Consider the following 23,210-nt stretch of genomic DNA (forward strand, 5'->3'; position numbering starts at 1 on the left):
GTCCTAGCTGCCTTTTAGGCAGGGTCTGCACAGCTGCCTGATCTGGATGACCAAGGTCATATCGACACGCACGGTAGGGAATGGGCCCAGGGGAACTCAGGGGGAAGTGTAGAATGCTCAGCAATGACCGCTCTTGCTTTGCTTGGGCTGTTTTTGACTTTGTTTTGTGCATTGTTCATGAACGCATCATCCTGTGCCTATCTAGTCAGAAGTAAGCCCCCTTGAGTTCAACAGGGCTTACTCCCAGGTGAGTGTGTATAGCATTGCAACCTGGGCTGCAATCCAGTACATACTTACCTGGGAGTAAGTCTCACTGAAAACAATGGAACTTCTTAGTAGACCTGAACAGGATGGTACTGTAAGTTTCTGTTTTGTAGTGTAAGCAGGGCCACCAAAAGCATGTCATCCATGAAAAGCAGCATTTCTGTTCTGTTATTTAATTTCCGCCCTATTCCACCCCTTCCAAAAGGGGCTTGTGCCAGAGTCTTATACCTTGATCCTAAACAGTCCCATGACTTAGCAGAAGTTGTTGCCAAGCAAGTTCTGCTAAATTAACGCAGCTACTCCAAATAAACATGCAGATTACTGCTAACTGTTGTCCACTTGCTCATTTATCTTGCACTGTCTTCAACAAAAACTTCACCCACACTGCAAGGATTAAGCATACACCTTTTAGGAAAGGAGGCAGTTAGGGAGAGCAAACCTAATCTGGTCTCATAAGGGTTGTCATTGCTGGCACATGGTTACGGTGGGCTTGACCAATGAGGCAGGAAGAGCAGGTGGTTTCCTTACCTTGCTTCCAGCTCTGTATATGTCACCAATACTGAGGGTGGCAGGATTTCTCCCCCCGCCCCAGTCCAGATACTTAGGTGGAATTCCTGCTGCCGGCAAAGGGAGGACCAGACATGGACTCAGGATGGCTAAATTGAACATCCATGTTCAGACATGGTATGCTGTGGCGCAAAAGTGGGGAAGGCTGCTGTCCGGCTGAAGAGGTATCTGGCTGGTCACTGTGGGAAGCAAGATGCTAGACTCGATGGGCCTTGGGGAGGCGGGATGCTAGCAGGATCCTGCCTCCACAAGGCCCATCGAGTCTAGCATCCTGCCTCCCCACACACACACACCCTGCCAGCCTATTGAAATGCACTGTACTCTTCTTATGTTCTTATGAGTCCGTTCCATCTCTGTGGTTCTATGGGCTGCTGATTAATAATAATTTTTGATGTTTTGAGACCCTGCATTTTGTTCTTATTTAAAGACCATCTCTCTCCCTCTCTCTTCCTTTTCCAGTTCTACGTTTACTTTGGCTACTTCACCCTCCTGACTGTGGTGTATTTTGTAGCATCTGTGTGTGCAGCTGTAAGGCACAATACATGCAGGAAATCTGAAGAGGCCGCACCAGCCAATGAGCTCAGCAGCCCAGTGGAGGAAGTCATAGGCAAAGGCAGACACACAGAGCTGGCCACCTCCGAAGCCTGAGAAGCCAGTGGGCAGAGAAAAGAGGGGGACCTGCCCGCGCACTCCCAGTTGGGAGGTGATCAGTGGAACTGCTGTGACAATCAGCATTTACAAGGGTCATGCATCTTTGATTTCCAGATATCAGAGCACTGCAGGGACCAAGAGGGGGGAAAACCTGTGCTTGATTTTAAGCTGGGACTTGTGAACAGGCAACTCGTATCTATCTGGCAGACTGTAGTTTCCCTGTTCTCTCTGGATCTTGTGCATGCACTCTGAATGCCCTCTTCTGCGTGCACCATCTCCTGCGTGCACCATCTCCTGAACCAAGCGGCGACTACGGTGACATTTGCCAATATTATGCTCGGGCACCCAGTGATTGTATGAATATGTTTTTAAACTCAGATGTTCCCCTTCCTAGCCTGTAAATGAGCCAACAGAGCAAGATAGATGAAAGGGCTTCTCTCTTTAAAAACAGAATAATTCAACCTTTTATAAAGCTTACCTATTAATGCGATACCAGTAAATACACTCTGTTGGGACCTGAGGCTAGAATTGAACAGTGCCCTGCCGCTGGTGGCCAGCTCCGCCAGTCCCGGTGCACATGTTGCCCCTGGCGATGTGGTACTTCCGGGGGCAAGCCCCCTAACGACCAAAAACGCTAGAAGGCATGACCGTTCCAGAAACACGTGTTTCGAGTTGTTTGGGGGCTTGGCCCCAGAAGTGCTACATTGCCAGCAGTAGGGTCTGCACACGTGCCAGCAAGAGTGGTGCCGGCTGCCAGTGGCAGGGCACTGTTGGGTCCTTGTGTTAACAAGATGTCCCCCTCTTCATTTTGAGGGTTCCAATCTCCTGCCATGCTCAGGAATCCTGCTGTTGAGAGTGAGGCTGCCCAAAGTATGTTCTTGAATTCAGCGGGGTGGGGGGGAGAGACGGGACCAAGGTGTGCTTGACAGTTGCTTCAGGTCTCATGCAGATCTTGTTAATCCTTAAGATCTCAAAAGCTTGCACTTTGCTCTGACATCGAGTCTTGTTCTCCCTCGCCTCCCCAGTCCTACCCCCCACCCCAAGATTCATTCTTGAGCCGCTTTCACTGCCCCAGGCTGGCCAAGAGCATGACTAATGGGCTCAAGAGAACAAGAGGGAGAACAAGCAGTGAGCATCTGAGAGGAGGGTAGGTCAGGACATCAGCAGAGACCATGTCTGATCAGCAGCCCTGATGAGTCTCTAAACTAGCCTGGAACTTGTGTGGTTTTACCTTCAAGAAAGAGGAAGTGGATCTCCTAGGCCAGACAGCCAGTGCTACCTTTTTAAAGAGGTGCCAGGTCTCCAAATAGCATGGGGGTCGCTCCCTTTGACATGGAAGCCCCTTGTTTCCCCCATCCCCAAACCGGTGCTTGAAAGGCACTCTGCACATACTAGGAGGCATCTCTTCAGCCCTTCACACGTTCTGGACTGAGCTGAGCCAGGTTTTCACTTGAGGTCCCCAGAGAGCCCTGTACACTTTCATACATAGGAACGACAAAAGATGAAAAGAGGATACTTTCCTTTATTCAGTGCCTTTAGAAAACAGTCTATAGAACACAACACACAACTGACAAAGATATAGAGATCCACAGCTTTTAAAATCGCATTAAATTTTTTCACAAAATACAGTAGACAGAAACTGTGTGACTTGCACGGATTTCTCCCCACCCCACCCCACCATGGTAATAAACTTTCACAACAAAAACAAAAAGCTCAGTATAGAAATTTAGCACCTTTCTTTTTCAAAACCAACTGAAATGCTCACAGATCAGTGTTTAAAACGGAACTGGGATGCAGCAAGGATCTGCCTGACAAGACCTAAGGCACTGAAGTGGGAGGGGCTGTGAGTCACACTTGAGCCTATGGACAGGGAAGGCCTCCAGGCTCTCCTTCACTGTGCGTCCGGCCTTAAGATGGCTTAAATGCTGCTGGGCATGCCTGCCTGTGCTACCGGGTACTGAGCAAAGCAGTAGATACACCATACCAGACAGTGCTTCGTTGCCTGTAGTGCAGTCCTTTCCAGACCTTGAAATGGCAGCTCAAGGCCAGTCAACGTCCTGCTTTAATGCTTCGGAAGTGCAACTGAATGTGCAGCGGGTAGGAATGGCTTCGGACTAGTGGTTCCTGCCACAGGGGTGAGGGTGGTATAGACTAGACAACTGATTTGGGAGCAGTTGCTAACTACGGATTCTAGGTCTGACACAGATTAGGGCCAAGGTTCAGCAAGGATTTGTGAGAATAGATGGAAGATCAGTCTGACCTGGTATAATCTAGCTTCCTGGGAGCCCATCTAACTCTACTTGTAATTGACAATAGTTCTCCAAGGTCTTGGGCAAGGATCTTTCACACTGTTACCGGATACTTGTGATTGGAGATTTGGACCCAGGGCCTGCTGCATGCGAAGCATGGGCTCTACCCCTGTGCATTGGTGCCCTCCCAATAGGCTAAAGGACAGGGAGTGTGGGCAGGTGTGCTTCCAGGGTTCTGAAAACTGACGTGTGCTCCAGGAGTTCAGGAAGGGCCTGCCACTTGCTTTGGCACCAACCCATTGTCTGTGGAAGCATAGAAGATAGGACAAAAAAATGTTTTTAAAATGCTTTAAAAAACGAGTGCAGGTTCTTTTAATGGCAACTTTGCTTTGTTTCTACTTCTGCCATGGCCCCCTAAGGAAAACACATTGGCAAAATCACTTGTAAAGCTGTTACTGCTAACACCTCTGGCTCTCTTACAGAACTAGATACAGTAAAGGGCAAAGTGAGTGTGTGTGTGTGTGTGTGTGTGTGTGTGTGTGTGAGAGAGAGAGAGAGAGAGAATGGCGGGAGGGAGGGAGAGCGGGGGGTCGGGGAGAGTACTGTGCATGGCATGACTTGTAGTCTTGTTCTCACTGCTCTGGGCATGTTGTTTCAGCAGAGGACACTGCAAATTCAGCAACAGAAATTGTAACCAGGCTATGAAGAGAACAATATTACTTGCTTCTGTGTTTGGGAATAGTAAGGCATAAGCAAACAGTTAAGCCTGCTGGTGAGTCAGGCAGAGCTGGGGGAACAGGCTATCTGACAAGCCCATATACAGTAATTATTTCCAGAGGGACAGACCATCAAATTCCTTTCCTTTTTTTCTGTGGAGAGGGAGGCAGGAGTTTTGTCCATGCTGCTGTCCTGGGCAGCTACAGAAAAGCCAGCTCAACATTTGCAAACACCTTAATTGTGGCCATGTGCTGCCCAGCAGGGTCTACTTTGGGTCCGTAGCACCATGCTCCCAATATGAAGGTAGGCTGTGCCAAGAGTGCCTGGCTAGCAGAGACAGCTGCAGGCTACGCTCACAGGAATGAACCCCAAAGAGCAGCACCATCATCACCTCTCTGCTTTAGGACGGCCATCTTATGTTAAGCCAACCACAATAAATATAATTCTGATGTATCCCACTTGGCCTTGGTTTTCTTTTTTAAAGGAACAACTGAGTAGTTTAGAAGGGCAGGGGGAAAAGGCAAACAGGACAGCTTAATGAAAAATGTAAGTCAAGGGTTAAACATCAGCTGGATTAAGGGGAGGGAGAGGTTTTTGTGTACCACACTTGCCTGGAGATTGCCTTGCACACAAGCCTTTTCTGCCCCCCCCCCCCCCCCCCCGCAGGCATGCATTGCCTACAGCAGCCATGCCAGGAGGAAAGAAACACACAAACATTCTGCACCAGAGCTGCGCTGGAAATCACAGGAAGACACTCTTTGGCTTTTTCACTCATTTATCTGCTCGACTGATATATTATGGAACTGGCTGGACACATTATCCTGATTGGGGGTGGGGCAGGGGAGCCACTGCCACGCCCCATGCCTTAAGCGAAACGTTTGGGCTCCCATCCTCCTCTTGCAGTCAGCACTTTTGGTTGTGTGCCGCTTTTATTTTTGGGAAGAAGTCATGAAGCTGTTTTCGATGCACAGGACGATAAAGGCATTCTTGCAGCTGCTGTTCTTCTGCTCGAGGAGCTTGCCGGATGCCAGCGAGGACGCTTGGCCTGTGACCACAGTGTCATCTGTCCGCCATGTCTCACAATAGCTCTCTGTTAGCCGCCGTCCTTGGGAGTTGGAGCCGTGCCACACATACTTCTGCGGCCTGAAAAGCATCTGAGTATTAGGGCCACTTCACTCATAAACACTGTGTGTTCCCAGGCAATTACACCCCAGGGCTGATGCACCATGGTTTTGTACAGGGCTTGCTGTGCCAAATGGTGTGCTGAGTGTCGTGGCCACCCATTCATGCCATGTAAAGGTAAGAGGGGTCAGCAGCATCTTCTAGGTATGAATTGTTCCCCATCTGCGGGAGAAATAGCTTAGAGCCTGATAATAGATTGATCTGAGACATTTGCTCCACTCTTGAGTTTGGGCTCAGCCTACGAATGTATATTATATTGCTCAGGGATTGCTACAGAAAATGCCTGGCAAAGCAATGCGTAAACGTTTCGATTTTGCAAACTTGCCCCAAGGAAAACACCACATAGTGCTGGGAAAACAATACAACCTGGCAACCAGAAAGACATTCCTCTGTTTATAAAGATCAGGCAAAGGGGAGACTCTCATTTGATGCCTTTGGAGTTGTGGGGCCATGGAGCGGCCAGGCCCAGCTGGAGGAATAGCAAACATGCAACCAAAGCACATTCCCAGATCTCCATCTACAGGCAAACAATTTTTTCCCCACCTACCATGCAGAGTCTCTCAGGACGTCCCGTCCATCAAAGGAGAGGATACGAACCCCAGTTCTGAATGGCGCCTCAGAGCCTGAGAAGAGGTTCTCCCAGTTATTAAACAGCACTTCATCCTGGAAAGGAATGGAAAAGGGCAATGGATTTGCATAAGCATTTCTCCAAGAAAGTTTTCTGCCTGTCTGTGATCATTTTCCTTTGTTAGGGGGAAAATCTGCCCTTTCCACCACAAGGACTCACTGGTAGAGCCCATGCCTTGTATGCCAAAGGGCCCAGGTCCAATCCTGGTGTCTCTGGTTAAAGGCTCCCAGGTAAAAGGTCTGGGAAAGATCCCTTCCTAAATACCCTAGTTCCATAGAAGTCAGCTCCTTGTATGACTTGTCTTTTGAATCCTTTTGGAAATGGAATGACTGGATGCATGCTCCATATTCAAGGTGGAGCCTCATCATTAACCTGTGCAATGGTATTTAGACCATTTTCAGTATTATTATTTTATCTTTTCCAAAACCAGTCTCGCAACATTTTGTTTAAACCTTTTTTAAGCATATGGTACATTGAGCTGGTGCTTTGGGTGAGGTGGTTACAATGGATTTTCCTGAGCAGCAAACGCTCCCATACTGTGAGTATAAACAGGAATAAGTCACCTATTTTATTGTAGTCCATTTTGGTTGTCTTGCAGAAAAGCAGGATATAAATATTGAACTTACTGCTGTGCTTTGCACTTCGCAGAATTGAATGTTAATTGCACAGTTGATTCAGCTTTGCTAAGGTTCTCTCTAAAGACTACACAGTTCATTTTAAAATGAGCTGCCTTTTAAAAAAATTATGTTTTCTGCACAGAAGAAATGGAATGCCACAAACTAAGCCCAAGGAGGTGGCAACTGAGAATAATGAGAAAGGGCTTTTTTTAAGTCTTTGTGTGAGAGACAGTGAGGAAGTGAAGGGGGGGCATAAGATGAGAAATCTCAGTTATGAGCTCTGCTAAGATCCTGCCAATGTCTAACCAGGCAGTGTCTGGTCTGGGAATCATGGAAAGCTCCTCCCCCTTGCCCAGTAACCAGCAGGAAACAGAAGTCATTGAATCATAGAATTGGAAGTGACCGCAAAGGTCATCTAGTCCAACTCCCTGCCAATGCAGGAAATCCATTATTACAGCATCCCTGATTTAAGTGGCCATCTAGCCTGTGCAGGCCATGACACTGACAAACAGTTTGTACTGCCAGGAAGTTCTTCCTAATGTTTAGTCTAAATCCATTTTCTTGTAATCTGAACCCATTGGTTTGGGTCCTACCCACTGGAGCAACCGGAGGGAAAAATCGCCATCATCTACATTACAGCTCTTCAGATATTTGAAGATGGCTATCATATTGCCTATTAATTGTCTCTTCTTGAGGCTAAACATACCTACCTCCTTCAACCATTCATCATAGAACTTGATCTCCAGGCACTTTACCATCTTTGCCACCCTCCTCTAAATGTGTTCCAGTTTGTCAATATCTTTAAATTGCAGTGCCCAGAACCGGACACAGTACTCCAGTTGAAATCAAAGCAAAATCATTACTTTTTGTGATCTGGACACTATACTTCTGTTGATGCAATTTATAATTGCACTACCCTTTTTAGCTGCTGCATGACACTGCTTACTCTATTAAAACCCCTAGGATCCTTTTAATATGTCCTGTTGTCAAGCCATGTGTCAGCCATTCTGTATTTGTGTAACTGATTCTTCTAACCTAAATGCAGAACTTCACCTTTATCTTTGTCAAAATTCATGTTGTTAGCTTCGGCCCAGTTCTCTACTGTGTCATGACCATTTTGAATAGTTTTTTGCTTCTAAGGTATTAGCTACCCCATTCAGTGTGGTGTCATTTGCAAATGTGATGAGCCATTCCCTCTACTCCTTCAAGTCATTCTGAAAGGTGTTGAACAAAATTGGGCCCAGGACAGAACCATGCGGCACTCCACTTGACACTTCTCTCAAGGCTGAAAAGGAGCTGTTTATGAGTAATCTTTGAGTACAGCACATCAACTAGCAACAAATTCACATAACCGTAGTATCGTCTAGCCCACAACTTGGCAACTTGCCAACAAGAACTTCATGGACAACCTTGTTGAAAGCTTTGCTAAAATCAAGGTGTGCTACATCCACAGCATTCCCCTGATCTACAAATCTAGTAATTCTATCAAAAAAAGGAGGTAAGGTTAGTCTGGCATGACTTGTTCCTTAGAAGCCCATGCTGGCTCTTTGTGATCACAGCATTTTTTTCACTAAATGCTCACAGACTAATTGCTTTTGATTATTCGGTCTAGAACTTTTCCAGGTATGGACATCAAGCTGACTCATTAGTAGTTGCCTGGATCCTCTTTTTCCCCCATTTTGAAGACTGACCCACTTCAGCAACTTCAGAAAAGACTATGGTATGCTGCCCTGGAGCTATACCCCACTTCTGCAGCTATTGTCTTTGTACACGAATCTCAAGAAGTGAAGCTCTGGAAGCACAAAGCCCTCAATTAATGTCACTTAGAACAGACCTACAAATAGGTAGCACTTGACTTCAGGTATGCCTTCCATGTCATAAAAGTCTGATTTGCTCAGACCTGTGAGCAGACGTACCTTGAGATTGACTATAGGCACTGTGCTCCTGTCTGCTCTGCGTACTATGCTGTAGAGGTCTTGCAGTCGGGAGGAGAGGAACGCTCGGAAGGTGCCTGTCAGCCCAACCTCTCTGGCTTGCTGGAAACACTGGAGGTCGGCTCCTCGGATGCCACGCATACTGCCACTCAGGGGAGCGTTCAGGGCTATAAGGTGGAGCTGGAAAAGGAAAGAGAAGACCACGCGTGAGGAAGAGCCGGTATCAACGCTTCATGGAGTCATCGGCTACCGCTACCTTGATGCAGCCGACAGACACTAAGATGTGGTGTGGAGGGAGTGTGGTCACCACAAGTCAAGCAGCTAGTGAGCAGTGGGGGCTCCGGTATCTTCACTCCTTGATTGGTTCCTAAGGTTGCTTCCCGGAAAGCACCCAATCCTGTCAAATGTGAGAGAGCCAGTCCCGTTACTTGTCATAGTGCTGGCTGGAGGGATGTTTCAGAAAAGAGCTGCCTATTCTACAGTTCCATCCACAAGGCAGCCGGTGTGGTGCAGCAGCGACGGCATTGGACGAGGGCCGGGGAGACCCAAGTTCAAATCCCCAATCAGCCATGAAGCCCACAGCGTGACCTTGGGACTGTCACTATCTCACAGCCTAACCAACCTCACAGGGTTATTGTGAGGATAAAACATGGGTGGGGAAGGACAATATACACCACCTTGTATTTCTTGGAGGAATGGTGGGATATAAATGCTATTAAATACATACATACATCCTAGGAAATGGCGCGAAGTACCACCCTCCCTCTCATCTCAGCTACTATAACTAGGATCTAAGATGCATTCTATGAAATAATCACTGGACATATTTTTTTTAAATGGCACCTGAACAAGTACAAATATGCAAACAGTGAAAAAATATTTACACTTGTTTGGATGTGACATATTAAATATATATATATTCTATCCAACTATTTAGCTTCTTAATTATTTCCCCTTTTTCTTTTGTGGCTTTTTGGAGGTGGTGTTGGTGTTGGTGGTGTATGTGTATGTGTAGTGGGGAAAACAGATGCTTTCCTTTCATGTCTTTTATGACAAGGATGAGAAACCTCCTGCTCATGGGCCAGATACAACGTGCAGGAAGCCCTCACTCATCCAGCCTGCCAGATTCTCTGCTGGCTTATCAAAGATTGGAGATGAGGGATTTTCCCTCCTCCCTCCCCCACTGCAATAAGGCTGTTAAAAAAGCCGCCGTTGGTGCCAACGGAGCCTGGGATGACGTGTCCGCCTGCCTGCCTGCCTTTAAAGGCAGGCATGGTATGTGTGAGCATGATCAAGAGGGCCTTCTCTGTGATGGCCCCCACTCTGTGAAACTCCCTCCCTAGGGAACTCCACCATGGCCCCTCTTTAATGAGCTTCCACCACACATTGAAAATGTGGTTGTTCAGGCAGGCATTTGGGGTGGGTTAGGGTACTTTTAGAAATACAATGTTTTAATGTGGAATTTTATTGTTTTAAACTGTTGTATTATTGTACATCGCCCAGAGTGGCCAGGTGACTGGCCAGATGGGCGATCAAGAAATGTAATACATAAAATAAATGATCCTCACCTGCAAAGACAGGCAGCCACCCTCGAGGAAGGAAGAGGGACTAGGTCCCTTCAGGCATTCTGAACCTTGAACTCCCACCCTCCTAAGGGTGACTGGGCTACTTGAGGGGGCAGGTTAATCTGGGGGGAAAGCAGTCTTTTCTTGCCTAGCAGAGGCAAAAATAAGACCATTTAGGATCGTAACAATGGCCAGTGTTTTCCACCCTACAGGCAAACTTTAATAAAATGTGTGAGGAATATTTTTGTCTGGGTACCATCCTGCATATTTGAATTGGCCAGTAGGACATCCCTGAGGGCACACAGGCATACAGAATCTAGCAGACTGCAGGCTGAGCTAGGTGGACACACTGGTGTGACCCCGCACATGATGCAGACACCCACAAACAAGTCCCCATTTCGCCACCACCAGGGCTAGCTTGGTTCAAACCTGTGCAGAGAAACTCTTCAAGCTGCCACAGCAATGGAAGGCAGCAGGCACTCTCCCATGTTTCCTAGGCTTCGCCAGCTTGTTAACAGTGGAAGTTTTTTTCTGATGCTTCCTTTTATTGTGACTTCATAGAATAGTAGGGTTGGAAGGGGCCTACAAGGCCATCGAGTAACTTACTTTATTGTAAGTGTTGTGTGGGTGTGTTTTAATTTACAGGTTTAACCTGTTTTGATGGTTTTAATCCTTGCTCTTAGCTGCCTTGTTCCCTGCTTCAGTTGAAAGGTATGGTATACATTTAAAAAATAAAGTAACTTAGAGCTAGGCCAAAAGTAACTAAAGTTTAATTAGTATGGGCCATGGGTGAGGTTGCAGAAAATATAAGAGGAGAGAGCCCTAGCCAGCTTGTGAAGTTCCCCACCCTTGTTCTAATTACAGATCCAGGGACACCTCCCCAAATCCTAGTCCCCAAAATTTCTGTTTTCAGTTATGGTCCCAATACACCATGTGCTTCTCCATGTGGAAACCACAGGGGGTTACCAGTTCTTGTCTTCCCCCAAGCTCTGTTACATGCATGCTCTGCATCATGATCCCCAACTTCTGCTGCAACATTTGTTTACTGGCGCCAGCTGTTTTTATGACACCTCCCTAAATCTCTTTTCTGTGGGGCCAGTTGGGAGAGCCACCAAAGCAATACTCTAGCAGCGGTAGGGGTGAAGACTCTACCAAAAAATGTACAGGGCACTCACGGCAGGCTGGAAGTCATGGTGTGTATGAGCAGCAGAAGGAGCAGTCTCAGGCTGGCGGTTGTCGAGAAAGAAGGTATTCAGTGACCCTTGCTGGTGCTGTGCTCCCTGATGGGGCTGGTGAACGGCAGGTTGCTCAGGAAGGCGGTGCTGGTTGGCAACACTTTCATCCCCTCTCCAGGGCTTGGCAGTGGAGTAAGCATTATATTCTCGGTGTGAATGCACAGGTAAATGCTGCTGGAATAAGCGCTGGGATCCAGAGGATGCTGTGCCTCCGTGTGAGTAGTGGACACTGGGAAGCCTATCATTCACCTCATTGCCCTGGAAGGGAATGAAGAATCCTATTCCTAGGCCACCTTCTGAGTGCTTTTGTATGTAGTCTGTGCCATGGAGCAGAACAAACCATGCCAAGCCCACATTTGCTGCCACTCCATGTGCAATCCCGCTCCATTACCAGCACAGTCAAATGTGCATGCCAGCACACATCCTGACACTGCAACCCGGTATTGGCGGTCTGAAATCCTGGCTGGCCCACTGTGACCTAATCATTCAAGTTGCCCTCCCCCAGGATAACGCAACTTGTTTGGATTTCTACCCCAATCTATCCCTGAGGGAACAATGTGGGTCTCTAGTACATATTGAAATACAATAATTTTTAAAAAGTCGTATTGGAGGACTGAAAATCCCTGCAACACAAGAGTCCTAGCAAGTTTATAATGTCCCATAATAAGCCCCGCCCACGGTACAGTGCCAGAAAATAGCATTTCACTTACCAGCCCAGGGCCAGAGATGGATATTTTTTCCTCAAGCTGAAATTAAACCAGGACCATTATTTCAGCATTTATACAGTGCTCTTTGCTTATCTCGGTAACACTTATAGCAACCCTGTAAGGTAAGTTGGTATCATTATCCCCGTATTGCAGAAGGTCCGAAGGCTCACCTAAAACCATGTGGTGAATTCATGGCTGGGGAAAGACGGGAACTAGAGAATTCCCAGCCAACAGTTCATACTACTGCTGCTAGCACTGCCACTACATTGCACCACACTGGTCCACAATTATAATTATTATCAGGATGGATTTTGCCATTTTCAAATTCAAATTGACTTAGGGAATTCTGGAGAGGGGGAAAACATTTGCCAGCATGCTCACTCCCTTTTCTAAAACTCCAACAAAAGAGGCCAAAACTGTTGATCGATGGCATATTCCTCATTTAAAAAATGTCATTATGGTCACTGAACACCACAGGTCCCATCATACTTTTGCAATAAAGTCTCATGGACAAGGAGGGTGGGTGCTCTCGTTTGCCTTCCTTCAGTACTCAAAAGTACGTTTGCAATACTGTAATGCCTCTGCAGGATTTTAGGCTTTAAGTTTACAACAGCTTCATGAAGAGGAAAGCCCAGCATGGCTTCTTACAAAAACCACATTGATAATGTGCTGCCTTTCCCTGGGAAACTTTGCTGCCTCTGGATAGTTTTCCCTGCTTTAAACTCAAAGACAGGCAAATAATATAGTTGTAAAATGGAGTATTTTGAAAACAAGTGAACATAAAACATTAATGCCACAATCCTATGTATATTTAGACAGAAAAAGGTCCTGCAACTCCCAGCATTCCCCAGCCAGCATAACTAGCTAGGGAATGCTGGTAGTTGTAGGACTTTTTCCAGTCTAAACATGCATAGGATTGCACCCTAAGGGCCATTTTGTTTCACCCCTACCTGTGTGGCATGTAACCCAATACACTATAGGGCTGCTTTAGGATTGTTTCAGTCCCACAAAATGAATTAAACGAGAGATTTCGGAGCACAATGTCTACCACTTAATTTGACATGAAATTCAGCAAAGAACTGAACGATAAGAGCTGCAAATGGTTTCTTAATTTTTATTTTGGGTTGGGAAGGGGACAACTTCAACAGAAGAAAATGAGGGTTCTTTGAAGAGTGTCTTAGACCAACTCTTTATTATAAGATAGCTTCCAGTAAAGGCTTAAAGCAGAATGCAGTACTTGGGTAAACCAGAAAATGTGCCACTCTAACTGAGTGTTCTTCAGTAACTCAGCTTTTCATTGAGTTACTGCAGAACCATCCAATGAAATTGAGGGTATTATGGGCAATCGAAGTGTGAGGAAGGATATGTAACCTTAGTTAACAAACCACATCAGTGCCACTATAATACATGCATATCTGAACCACTAATGGGTGAAGAGCCTGGTATCTTAGAAGCTACTCAACCGTTCCTCGGCCACATGACAAAAGTGACATCTACAAGGCGCAAGGACCTCTGAACAAGAACAAAACAGATGGAGAGGGTAAAGCTAGATATACTAAATGAAGGAACATATCATAGAATCATAGGGTTGGAAGGGGCCTACAAGACCATCAAATCCAAACCCCTGTTCAGTGCAGGAAGCACTGAACAGTGCAGGTACTCTGTTTAGTACTCCATCCAAGTACTAAACAGAGCTGACCCTGCTTAGCTTCTGAGATCAGACAAGATAAGGCACATCCAGCCCTTTTGCCTACATTTTAACCACCGGGAACAGCCTGTTAATGGAGAAATGGACCTTCCATCACAGCTATGTTGTAGGCCAGTATCTGACAATTAGAAGCTTTGGTGGCTTTTTAGCAAATAAAGTGGTATAGAAATGTTAATAATAAATAAACAGAGGACATGTGATACACAGTGAAGTAGTGATACACCTGAAACTTGGAACTAGGGAGAGTTTGGATGACGAATTCCTCAAGTTAAGAACCTCTAGACTAATTATAAGCTGATCTCAAACTTCTCCAGAGCTTGGGCCTGGCTCATAATTACCCTACTTTTCCGCTATCACTTATCTAGTGGTGAAAACAGTTAAGAAAAGGCTGCCGGGGTTTTTATTAGGCCCCACAGCAGCACTGTGGGTGCCAGGACACAGCATTATGGGTTGCCCAGGGTTTCTGGAGATTAGGGGTTCTCTCAGTCTCACAGTAAAGGTGAGCCTCATGAAGAGGTTATGAGAGGGGAAGTGTTGTGGTATTCTCAGTGACATCATTTGGAGCACAACAAGAGTGGATGCTGAAAATGACCAAACTGTGAAATGGGGCCCACTGTGAATCAAGCCAAAGTTAGTTCATTTTAAGCAAGCTCATTCTAAATCAAGCTGGAGGAAATTCACCCATTCCTACAGAATGCTCCTTTCTAGCATTACATTCTATTTGTGTATGTATTAACAATCTAGTTCTGCATTAATCTGACCATCTGCCCCTGACCTGGCAAAGAGAGACCATTCTCCAAGGTAATTGTTTACATAAAGCTTTACTCCCAATAATGCTGTCACTCAGTCTAGGGTACTCACAAGGATTCTCTTGAAACCATTGCGGACACGGATGTAGAGCTCTTCTCTCTCCCGGATGAAAAAGAGCTGCCCTTCAGGCACTTCGTGAGCTCTGCCGATCATGCTTTGATAGGTTGGCAAGATCCGCAACTGCTAGGAAACAGATCATTGAAAAAAGAAACACAAAAAAGTGCAGGCTTGCAGCCATTCAAGTCCTGATTCACCATTAATACTATATGTGTCTAATCTACAAGCCTTGGCCATAACCAATGAAGCTAAAACTATAATAAATAGTATAGAGGCCTTCTCAAACAGCTCACTTGACTTTTATTTCCTGTTTGAATGCAGCCTATTTATTTGGCCTCTCCGGCAACTGAATGGAGCCTGTTTTTTTTTGGTATGCTCTGTATTCTGTTGGCATATGGACAGGTCTTGCTTTAATCATGCAAGATGCTTAATCACATATAGAGCACATATAGAGCACTTCACTTCCAATGGTCACGGTTACAGTCAGGTATACTGGAAAAATGCCAGAGGCCAAAGCCAAACTTCTTGGTCGCCACTCTTATGCTATTATTGTTTCTAGTACAATGATAATTTGGAGCAATTTCTAGGAACTTAGTATAGCAATGATGTCGATTGCTACCTACTCTTCAGAGCAGCAACCTGTAATGTTAGAAGTTATTTGTCAATGTTTGTAGACATTGTTTCAACAAACACCTTGGCAGTGACAAGCTCTAGCCAATTAGTTAATTCCCAGTTGAATAAGCCCATGTGAAATCAGGGCCATTTACAGGAATTTAGCCCCCCCCCCCCCCGGCATTCACATGGGTTATTTTACATACATGACTGTGTCCCATTGGCTTATTTTCTTACCCCAGAAGAAGGGGATGTATCACTATTGCCTGGAGGTCCTGGTGGTCCTGGTGGCCCAGGTGGTCCAGGAATACTGATGGCTGGAAAGGAAACAAGGCTGGAATTAAACCATACAAGTCTGTACAACTAGGTTTGTTATGGACCTAACACAAAAAGCAAGGCAACTTGCAACAACTAGGTGAAAAAGCACCAGGTATCTACTCACATTGCCTATGGGGACCTGGAAAAGAAGGTGGTCCTGGAGGACCAGGTGGACCAGGCGGGCCTGGGGTCCCTGGGTGTCCCTCAAATCCTGCACCAGGAGGTCCTTGGGGTCCTGGAGGGCCAGGTGGACCTCGTATACTGTCCCCTTTGGTGCCCTGGAAAAAAACAAATAACGTACATTTCAACAGAACCATAGAGGAGGAAAGGTCATCTAGTCCAACCCCTCGCCTAAAGCTAGGATCATCCACCCACTAGTTCTGATAAGTGTAATTAGTTGCCTGGACTAAAATTAAGTGCATAATCCAAACCCTTCCACTCTCCCACCTACCCACCCAATTCTGTCCTTCTATTCCTATACCCCAAAATATTCCTTCCTCTTTCCAGGGTCCCTTGGCATACTTAGGGAGAGGCAATAACTAACGCATGTGGGCAGAACTCATGCTTTGCATGCAGATGGCTCCAGGTTTGTTCCCCAACTGGTTCTCCAGGTAGGGCTGGAAAAACTCCTGCCTGAAAACCTGGAGAGCCGCTGCCAATCAGTGCTGACAATACTGGGGTAGATGGAGCCATGGTCTGACTCAGTATAAGACAGCTTCCTATGTTCTTAGTGTTGCTCCATGCTCTAAGCATCTTGTTTGAGCCTCTCATCCAGAAGCATCCTCCTTTTAGACATTCTTGTCCATGGGCCAGGCAAATACTCCAAAGCTAAAGCTACAACCTACAACCTTCCACTCAAGGAGACCTCCTGCAATGGTATGTGGTGCCCACCTTGCAAACTGCCTCCTCTCTCACTTGCCTTGCCCCCCACCCACCTCCATTCTTTCTGCATTGATGCTACCACCACCATGCTGGGCAAAGCATTTGTAATGGTAGGCAGCACCATGGTAAGAGGAAAAGCATTAATATTTGCAGGTCAAGCCCCATCTAAATGACACTCCTCCCTGCATTTGGTAAAAGAATCACAATAATGCATTTTATCAATCTGAGGATGTAAAACAACATTGCCACCTAAAACAGCTATTTCTACTCTTGCCTAATGGTAAGATCAGACTTGCCATACTGCCTGGGCAAGAGGCAACGCATGGCTGCCAATGTCAGACACCGCAGTGGGCTGAGCAAAGGGCAGAAGAGAAGCAGCATTGGAAGATGGGGAGAATAATTATCTGGCCCTGAATCAAACACAAGATACCCTGGACCATGCTAGGAGGAAATTACCCTCAGATTGATTAGTTGTTATTTTCCTTAAGTGTTGCCCTGAGGCTTCCCCCACCTTGGAAAATATCAAAGAATGCACAAGAATAAGCCACTTTGCAAAGAGGTTGCCATCACCCCATTCATTATGCAGTATGGGATAGCTCACCGGAAGACCAGGATATCCTGGGGGACCGGGAGGTCCAGTAGCGCTTGATCCAAAGAGTCCTCCACCAGCTGGCTCACCTTTTTCACCTTTCAACCCCGGGTCACCTTTGTCACCTCTTTCTCCCTGTGGAAAGTTATTAAATGAGCAAATATACAGCAATCCGACACAATGTGCCCACCTCCCTCCCTCACCTCCAAAATTAGGGCTATTTCCTTCTAGAGTAGGTCTATGAAGAAACAAATAAAACCATCCAACTGATGACACAGAGCTAAGAAAAAGCCTAAAGTGAGCCAAGCCCAAATATTTGCTACTGAACTGAAAGCTGCCATTGGCCATGACACTCTATGGATGCATACAGGAACGTCCCTCTATCCCCGTGTCTCTGCAGTGCAAGCTCTGTTTGCCCGGCACTGGCAATTTCGTTGCATTTAATAACAATCAAGTGCCAATCAAGACTGCATTGGGGCTGGGACCCCTTGACCAGCACTGACCCAAGGGCAGAAAAGCAGTTACTTATATCTTCCATACACAGAAAGGGATCCGTATATAGGGTACTGTGTTGGGAAGGGTACCTTGAGGCGTATGAGGAAGCGAAAGGAGACCCATTTGGGATGAATGTGAGTTACAAGGTTAACACCTCACAAGTGACAGAACACTTATACACTGTAAATGGAGACGCAGCACAACAGGAAATGACATATTGGGCAGACGGCTCAGAAAGCCAACACATCTGAGCCCCTTTGCCCACAAAGCCCAGCTTCCAGAGGTGCGGAGCAGCCACAAACAGTCTTGCATCCTAAGGCCTCTGTTCATATGGAAATCAGCACTATCATATCAGGGAATATTTGGACAAAGCAGGTCCACTGCACAGAACCTTCTCTCGCCTCCTGCTGCCAGCACCAATTACACCAGTTGAATTTAGTCATTCAGCCACCATAGCGACAGGTGCTATGGACAGCTAGGACAGCTCCTAGTTGGGGCTTCATTGATGTTCAGGGGCACTAAATTTGAATGCTGTCAAAACTGAGTGGGAGGAAGAAAATGCTATTACTTATAATATCTTGAAACAGAAATATCCTGGGAACCAAAAGGCTTTCCCATACAGCTATTAACCTGCATCACTAAACACATATTAGGCAAAAGAAGGTTGTCTTCCCTATCCTAGGTTTACTACAGTGGTTCCCCATTTTCTATACTTGGCATCCTTATAAGTCTAGATGTGCCTCCCAAATGAAGAACACTTACCCTAAAGGTGGAGGCAAAACTGCTGAAATCATAGGGGAACTGGCCTTGTGAAGAAGGAAGAAACAGAGAGGAATTAGATGCTCCTACTGGAAAAGAATGCACTCTGCTGAGGAGCTCATTTCCTTTGTAATGTTTGGTGTGCTCTCTCTCTCACTCTCTCCCTCTTACAACACTCCTTCGAAACACAACTCAGCCACTGAGAATTTTATGAAAAGGCTCTTTATGTATTACTGGATGAACATTTTGGAAGTCATTCTCCTGTAATCATGCATCTTCATGAGTTTCTAAAGCATCCTTCCCCAACTCGGTCCATCCTCCAGATGGGCTGGGCCACAACTCCCATCATCCTCAACCAGCACAGCCTTTGTTGCGGTGGCTGGGGACAGTGGGAGTTGTAGTCTGGAGAGCTCATTGGGTTGAAAGGCTGTTCTAAAGAGGTGTCTAAAGGAAGGGCTCAAATGGGAGTCATGTGCTGACTCCAGACACGGAAAGGAGAGGTAATGATTACCCCCAAAAAAGGAAGTGCATAACCTTCTTAAGTGAAGTTGGTGGAGGTAGTGGGGAATAAATGCTTAGGAGACCAACACAGAGGGAGAAAACAGGATAAATACCTTTTAGAAATCTCTGAGCATTACTTCCCAACACCTGTTAGAAAACTATGAGAGGCATGTTTGTTTTTGAAAAATGATGTTATAAGTCTTCAGTGATCTGAGCACAGAGCCTAAACCAGTCTGCATTTTGCTGCATGTAATTTGGCCTGCCAGGTAATGTACACCCTAGTTATGCATGTATGTTTGCTTGTATGTACCAACCTGGTTGTGACCTTTTCATCTACAAAAACCTGTTGGGTGAATCAACCCTAGATTTGAATTTAAAAAGCCAGCACATATATTTTTGGATTTGTTTCTGGGAGGATATAGATGAGATCAACTAAACCAGTGATCTTCACTGTTTTTCAAGTAGGAGCCACTTAAAAAAAAAAAAAATCAGTGTGAGAGCCACATTAAGTTACAATGAAAATTAACACAGAATAATCATATGCAAAACTTACTTTGGACCTCAACTCCCATCAGCCCCAGTCAACAGAGCCAATGGTCAGCAATGCTGGGAGTTATAGTCCAAAACATCAGGAGGACAATAATGGAAGGGAATAGAAATTTATGCTCACTCCTCTGCAGAGTGGGGGGGGGGGACCTGCTTGCAGTGTTGTGGGGGAGGCTGACTGTCCAACACAGAAGGAATCACCCAAAATTTACCCTGGACACCTACACACTGCTTGCTATTATAGGAGGTGGAGGAGGATAAACATAGCCACAGTGTTTCTTTTTACCTTTTGTTGGGCTAAAACACAGCTCTTCTTGTTCCCTCCCTGCTGCAGTTCAATTGTCCTGCTTTTCTCTTTGCTTCCCTTTTTAAACCTTGGAGGGGGCTTGGCTCTTTGTGGGACTGGGCTAGGTTGGGCTCCCCTCCCTGACAAAGCATGAAAGGTGGCTGCCGGCCGGCACATACTAGCAAGCGAAGTTCAGCACCGATTCCAACGTTGCAGCTACATGCCATTTTAATTTAAAACATTTCCCTGAAAGTGAAAGTGGCAGCAAACTCAGCCAATCAAGACTCCACCTTTTGGGTCACACAGCCAATGAAGGCACTGGAGCAGCAATGGAAGGGTGCGGGGTCCTCATTCGCTGAGTCTGGCTGAGCACATTACTGTTGTCATTCCTCCGAGATAAATGTCTGAAGTTAAATGTGGCTGCAAGTGCATCATTTAGCTTCTGCCTGACTTTCCAGTGCCAGTGTGGTTGCTTCTGGGGCATTGTTTGGGGGGGCAAGGAGAGAGACAGGTAGGGAGAGGGGATGGAAATGTGTTTGGGGGGCCATCAGTGCAGTGAAGAACAGAGAACTAAACTTTGGCTTCCTGCACTATAATCTGGAGAGAGACCATAGCTCAGTGGTATAGTGCCTGTTTTGTACATAAGTTTGATCTCTGGCATCCCTGCCTAAAGGTACTCAAAGGTAGAAGGACTGGGAAGGTGTCTTTGATGCAGGGAGCCTAGATGACACCAGATTTCTTCCAGCCCTACAGTTCTTTGACTTTGTGCATCTGATGAGATTACTCCATGTTAAGCACTGTAAGAGCTACATTTTTAAGCACTACTGTTATAAAATACAGCCCACAGAATGAGGTGCAAGAAAAGGTTTGGCTGTGCCTAACTGGTGGCCTACAAAAGCAGTACATAAAAGTGGGGAGATGGGCTAACAGCAAGAGCTTGTGTGGTACAGTCTCCCATAAATCAGCTCACCTAAACCACAGCATGATACAAGCCTGATGCAGGAGCATTAAGGAGCACTAAAGCATCTGTGCTTAGAGAGGAGATAGCTCTAGATGGCTCAAGCAAGCGAGCTTTGCCACAAGGGGCTTCCATGCCTGCAACAAGCTCATGAATCTCTCTCTTGTTAAGTGTTGGCAGAAAGGTGGAACAGAAGTACTGCATTGCAGGGAATCTTACCTGGGGGCCCTGGAGGACCCATCTCGCCTCTTTCTCCCTTCTGACCAGGAGTACCATGGTAGCCTGAAACAGAGCACAGGCATAAGTCTTGACAATCCCCAAGTGTCTGTGAGAAGGCACAGCAGACCAGTATAGAAAGGTAGACCATAGTTTGAATTCAGCACACAGCCAAAACTCCAGAATCCCTGGGAGAAATTGCTGATTCAAACTACCGTGCAAGTATATTCATAAATTCAAGTATAATTTAAAATAAAATTCTTTTAAAAGCCATGTTGACAGGAATAATATCATGGTTCTGCACAGAGGCAGGCACACAGCTGATGCTAAATAAACATTAATATTAAAAGTCTTTAAACAGTAAGTCAGAAAGACCCGAGGCACTGTGGAAGGGGACTGTTATCATTTCTCAATTGCAGCCTTCCCCAACCTGGTGCCCTCCAGATATTTTGGGCTTATAATTCCCATCAACTCCAGCCAGCATGGCAAATGGTCAGGGATGATGGGAGCACTAGTCCAAACATCTGGAGTAATCCAGGTTGGGAAGGCTACTCTATTGGCTTTCAGCCACCAACACAAGTGTAGGACCCAGATAAGTTCTCCAGTTTGAATATTTACCAATTTTACTTTTCTGTATCTATCCTTCTCTGTTCCTATAGTTTGCAGAAGGATTTGCCTCTGGAATCTTATGGAAAACCCCAATATTTTTGAGCCCTTCCCATACTTTAACCAGCTCTACAATATTCTTACCAGGCATTCCTGGAGGTCCGGGAGGGCCCGTATCACCAAATGCCTGAAATTTTAAAAAACATAATTTCCCTTGTAATATGTCACCTCATTGTTTTATAGATCACTACTGCATTCCATTTCTGGCCCTAAGCACAGTGTATCTCCATGTATCCCCAGAAAGTGAAGTTCGTTCAGTCCATTACTCACATTATTATCATAAACAGGCACTATGCTGCCCGGAGGACCTGGTGGGCCAGGAGGGCCAGGGAGGCCTGGAGGACCCTGGAGAGAGGAAGAGAAACGCAACCAGTGAGAGCCAGTGTGGTGTAGTGGTTGCAGTGCTGGACTGGGACTCGGGAGATCTGGGCTCTAGTCTCCACTCGGCCATGAAGCTGACTGGGTGTCTTTGGGCCAGTCACTGACTCTCAGCCTAGCCTACTGCACAGAGATGTTGTGAGGATAAAATGGAGAGGAGGAGGATCATTTAATCCAACTTGGGTTCCTTGTAAAAGGAAAAAAGGAGGGATCTAAATGTAATGAATAAATAAGAAATACATAAACCACCCAATACATTTGTTGGGGCTAGGTGTAGAACGGAGGCCAGAGAGAATGCAATAAGAGCGAATTGCAATACGCCACTGGCCAATATCCATTCAACAGGAACAGTTCTGCAGCCAGCCTGTACCTGGGTGTGCACTTAACAGCTGTACTTAGTGGCGCACAACATCCTGTGATACGGCACTGTCCATAAACCCAGGAGTCACAATGAACTCAAAGGATGAAAAATAGGAAGACAACACGGTCACCAGAATATATATACTACACTTTGTTCCACCTCATCACACACAGCACTGGCAGTAATGAAAACAAATGCGTTCTCATTTCTTTCCGCCACCCACAGACAAAAAGGAACACCTGCTTTCCCCAGCTCAGCAAAGCCTGAGCTAGCACAAAGACTTCATTAGCCTGCACTAACACAGGGGTGGTGTGCTCAATATATTTAGGAAATTGCTCTTGCAGCATGGAGACAAGAATGAATATCGTCTTTTCGCCTGAGTCCCTTTTTCAAAGACCAAGTGGCACAGCCAGTGGGATGTATGCTACTCCTGGACCGGAGTATGTGGACCTGGAGGCCTGACTATGACACAGACTCAGGCCGTTGTTCCTGCTTCTCTCTCCAATGCTATGCTGCTGCCTGCTCCCTGACTCGCAGAAGAACAATCAGAGAATCACTCCAAGACAAAGAGAATATAGATCCAGTGCTAGTGTCACACATTGTGGGTTTGATTGCCAAAATGCTTGGCCACCACTGCCTTGAAACGTATTTGTAGGACAAGGCTAAGACGTTATCGGACACATTGTTTTTAGATGCACCTTGAGGAGGCTTGTGCTCATTTTCTTCTACTCGCAACAATACAGCTTGAGAAT

General features: G+C 46.1%; 2 protein-coding genes and 1 long non-coding RNA gene across 3 annotated transcripts in view; 1 reads left to right on the forward strand and 2 right to left on the reverse strand.

Annotated features, from left to right (window-relative positions):
• The window catches only part of SLC19A1 (solute carrier family 19 member 1), a 27,101-nt gene extending 22,960 nt beyond the window's left edge, over nt 1-4,141 (forward strand). Inside the window, exon 6 of the mRNA XM_084859639.1 lies at nt 1,291-4,141. Within this exon, the coding sequence (XP_084715765.1) occupies nt 1,291-1,479 (189 nt within the window). The 3' untranslated portion in view covers nt 1,480-4,141. The remainder of the gene's footprint in view (nt 1-1,290) is intronic.
• The window catches only part of LOC146357977 (uncharacterized), a 717,854-nt gene that overhangs the window by 244,704 nt on the left and 449,940 nt on the right, over nt 1-23,210 (reverse strand). The window lies entirely within an intron of this gene.
• COL18A1 (collagen type XVIII alpha 1 chain) overlaps nt 2,991-23,210 on the reverse strand; it is a 111,186-nt gene continuing 90,966 nt past the window's right edge. Inside the window, exons 30-42 of the mRNA XM_084859665.1 lie at nt 21,990-22,064; nt 21,804-21,846; nt 21,057-21,119; nt 18,550-18,593; nt 17,305-17,427; nt 15,946-16,099; nt 15,741-15,820; nt 14,886-15,014; nt 12,320-12,355; nt 11,550-11,867; nt 8,792-8,989; nt 6,178-6,293; nt 2,991-5,591 (exon numbers count right to left, since the gene is read on the reverse strand). Coding sequence (XP_084715791.1) covers nt 5,378-5,591; nt 6,178-6,293; nt 8,792-8,989; nt 11,550-11,867; nt 12,320-12,355; nt 14,886-15,014; nt 15,741-15,820; nt 15,946-16,099; nt 17,305-17,427; nt 18,550-18,593; nt 21,057-21,119; nt 21,804-21,846; nt 21,990-22,064 — 1,593 coding nt within the window. The 3' untranslated portion in view covers nt 2,991-5,377. The remainder of the gene's footprint in view (nt 5,592-6,177; nt 6,294-8,791; nt 8,990-11,549; nt 11,868-12,319; nt 12,356-14,885; nt 15,015-15,740; nt 15,821-15,945; nt 16,100-17,304; nt 17,428-18,549; nt 18,594-21,056; nt 21,120-21,803; nt 21,847-21,989; nt 22,065-23,210) is intronic.

Source organism: Heloderma suspectum, chromosome 1 (assembly GCF_057233095.1).
Source record: "Heloderma suspectum isolate Gila_16-S chromosome 1, 16-S_ref, whole genome shotgun sequence".
NCBI classification, from domain to species: Eukaryota; Metazoa; Chordata; class Lepidosauria; order Squamata; family Helodermatidae; genus Heloderma; species Heloderma suspectum.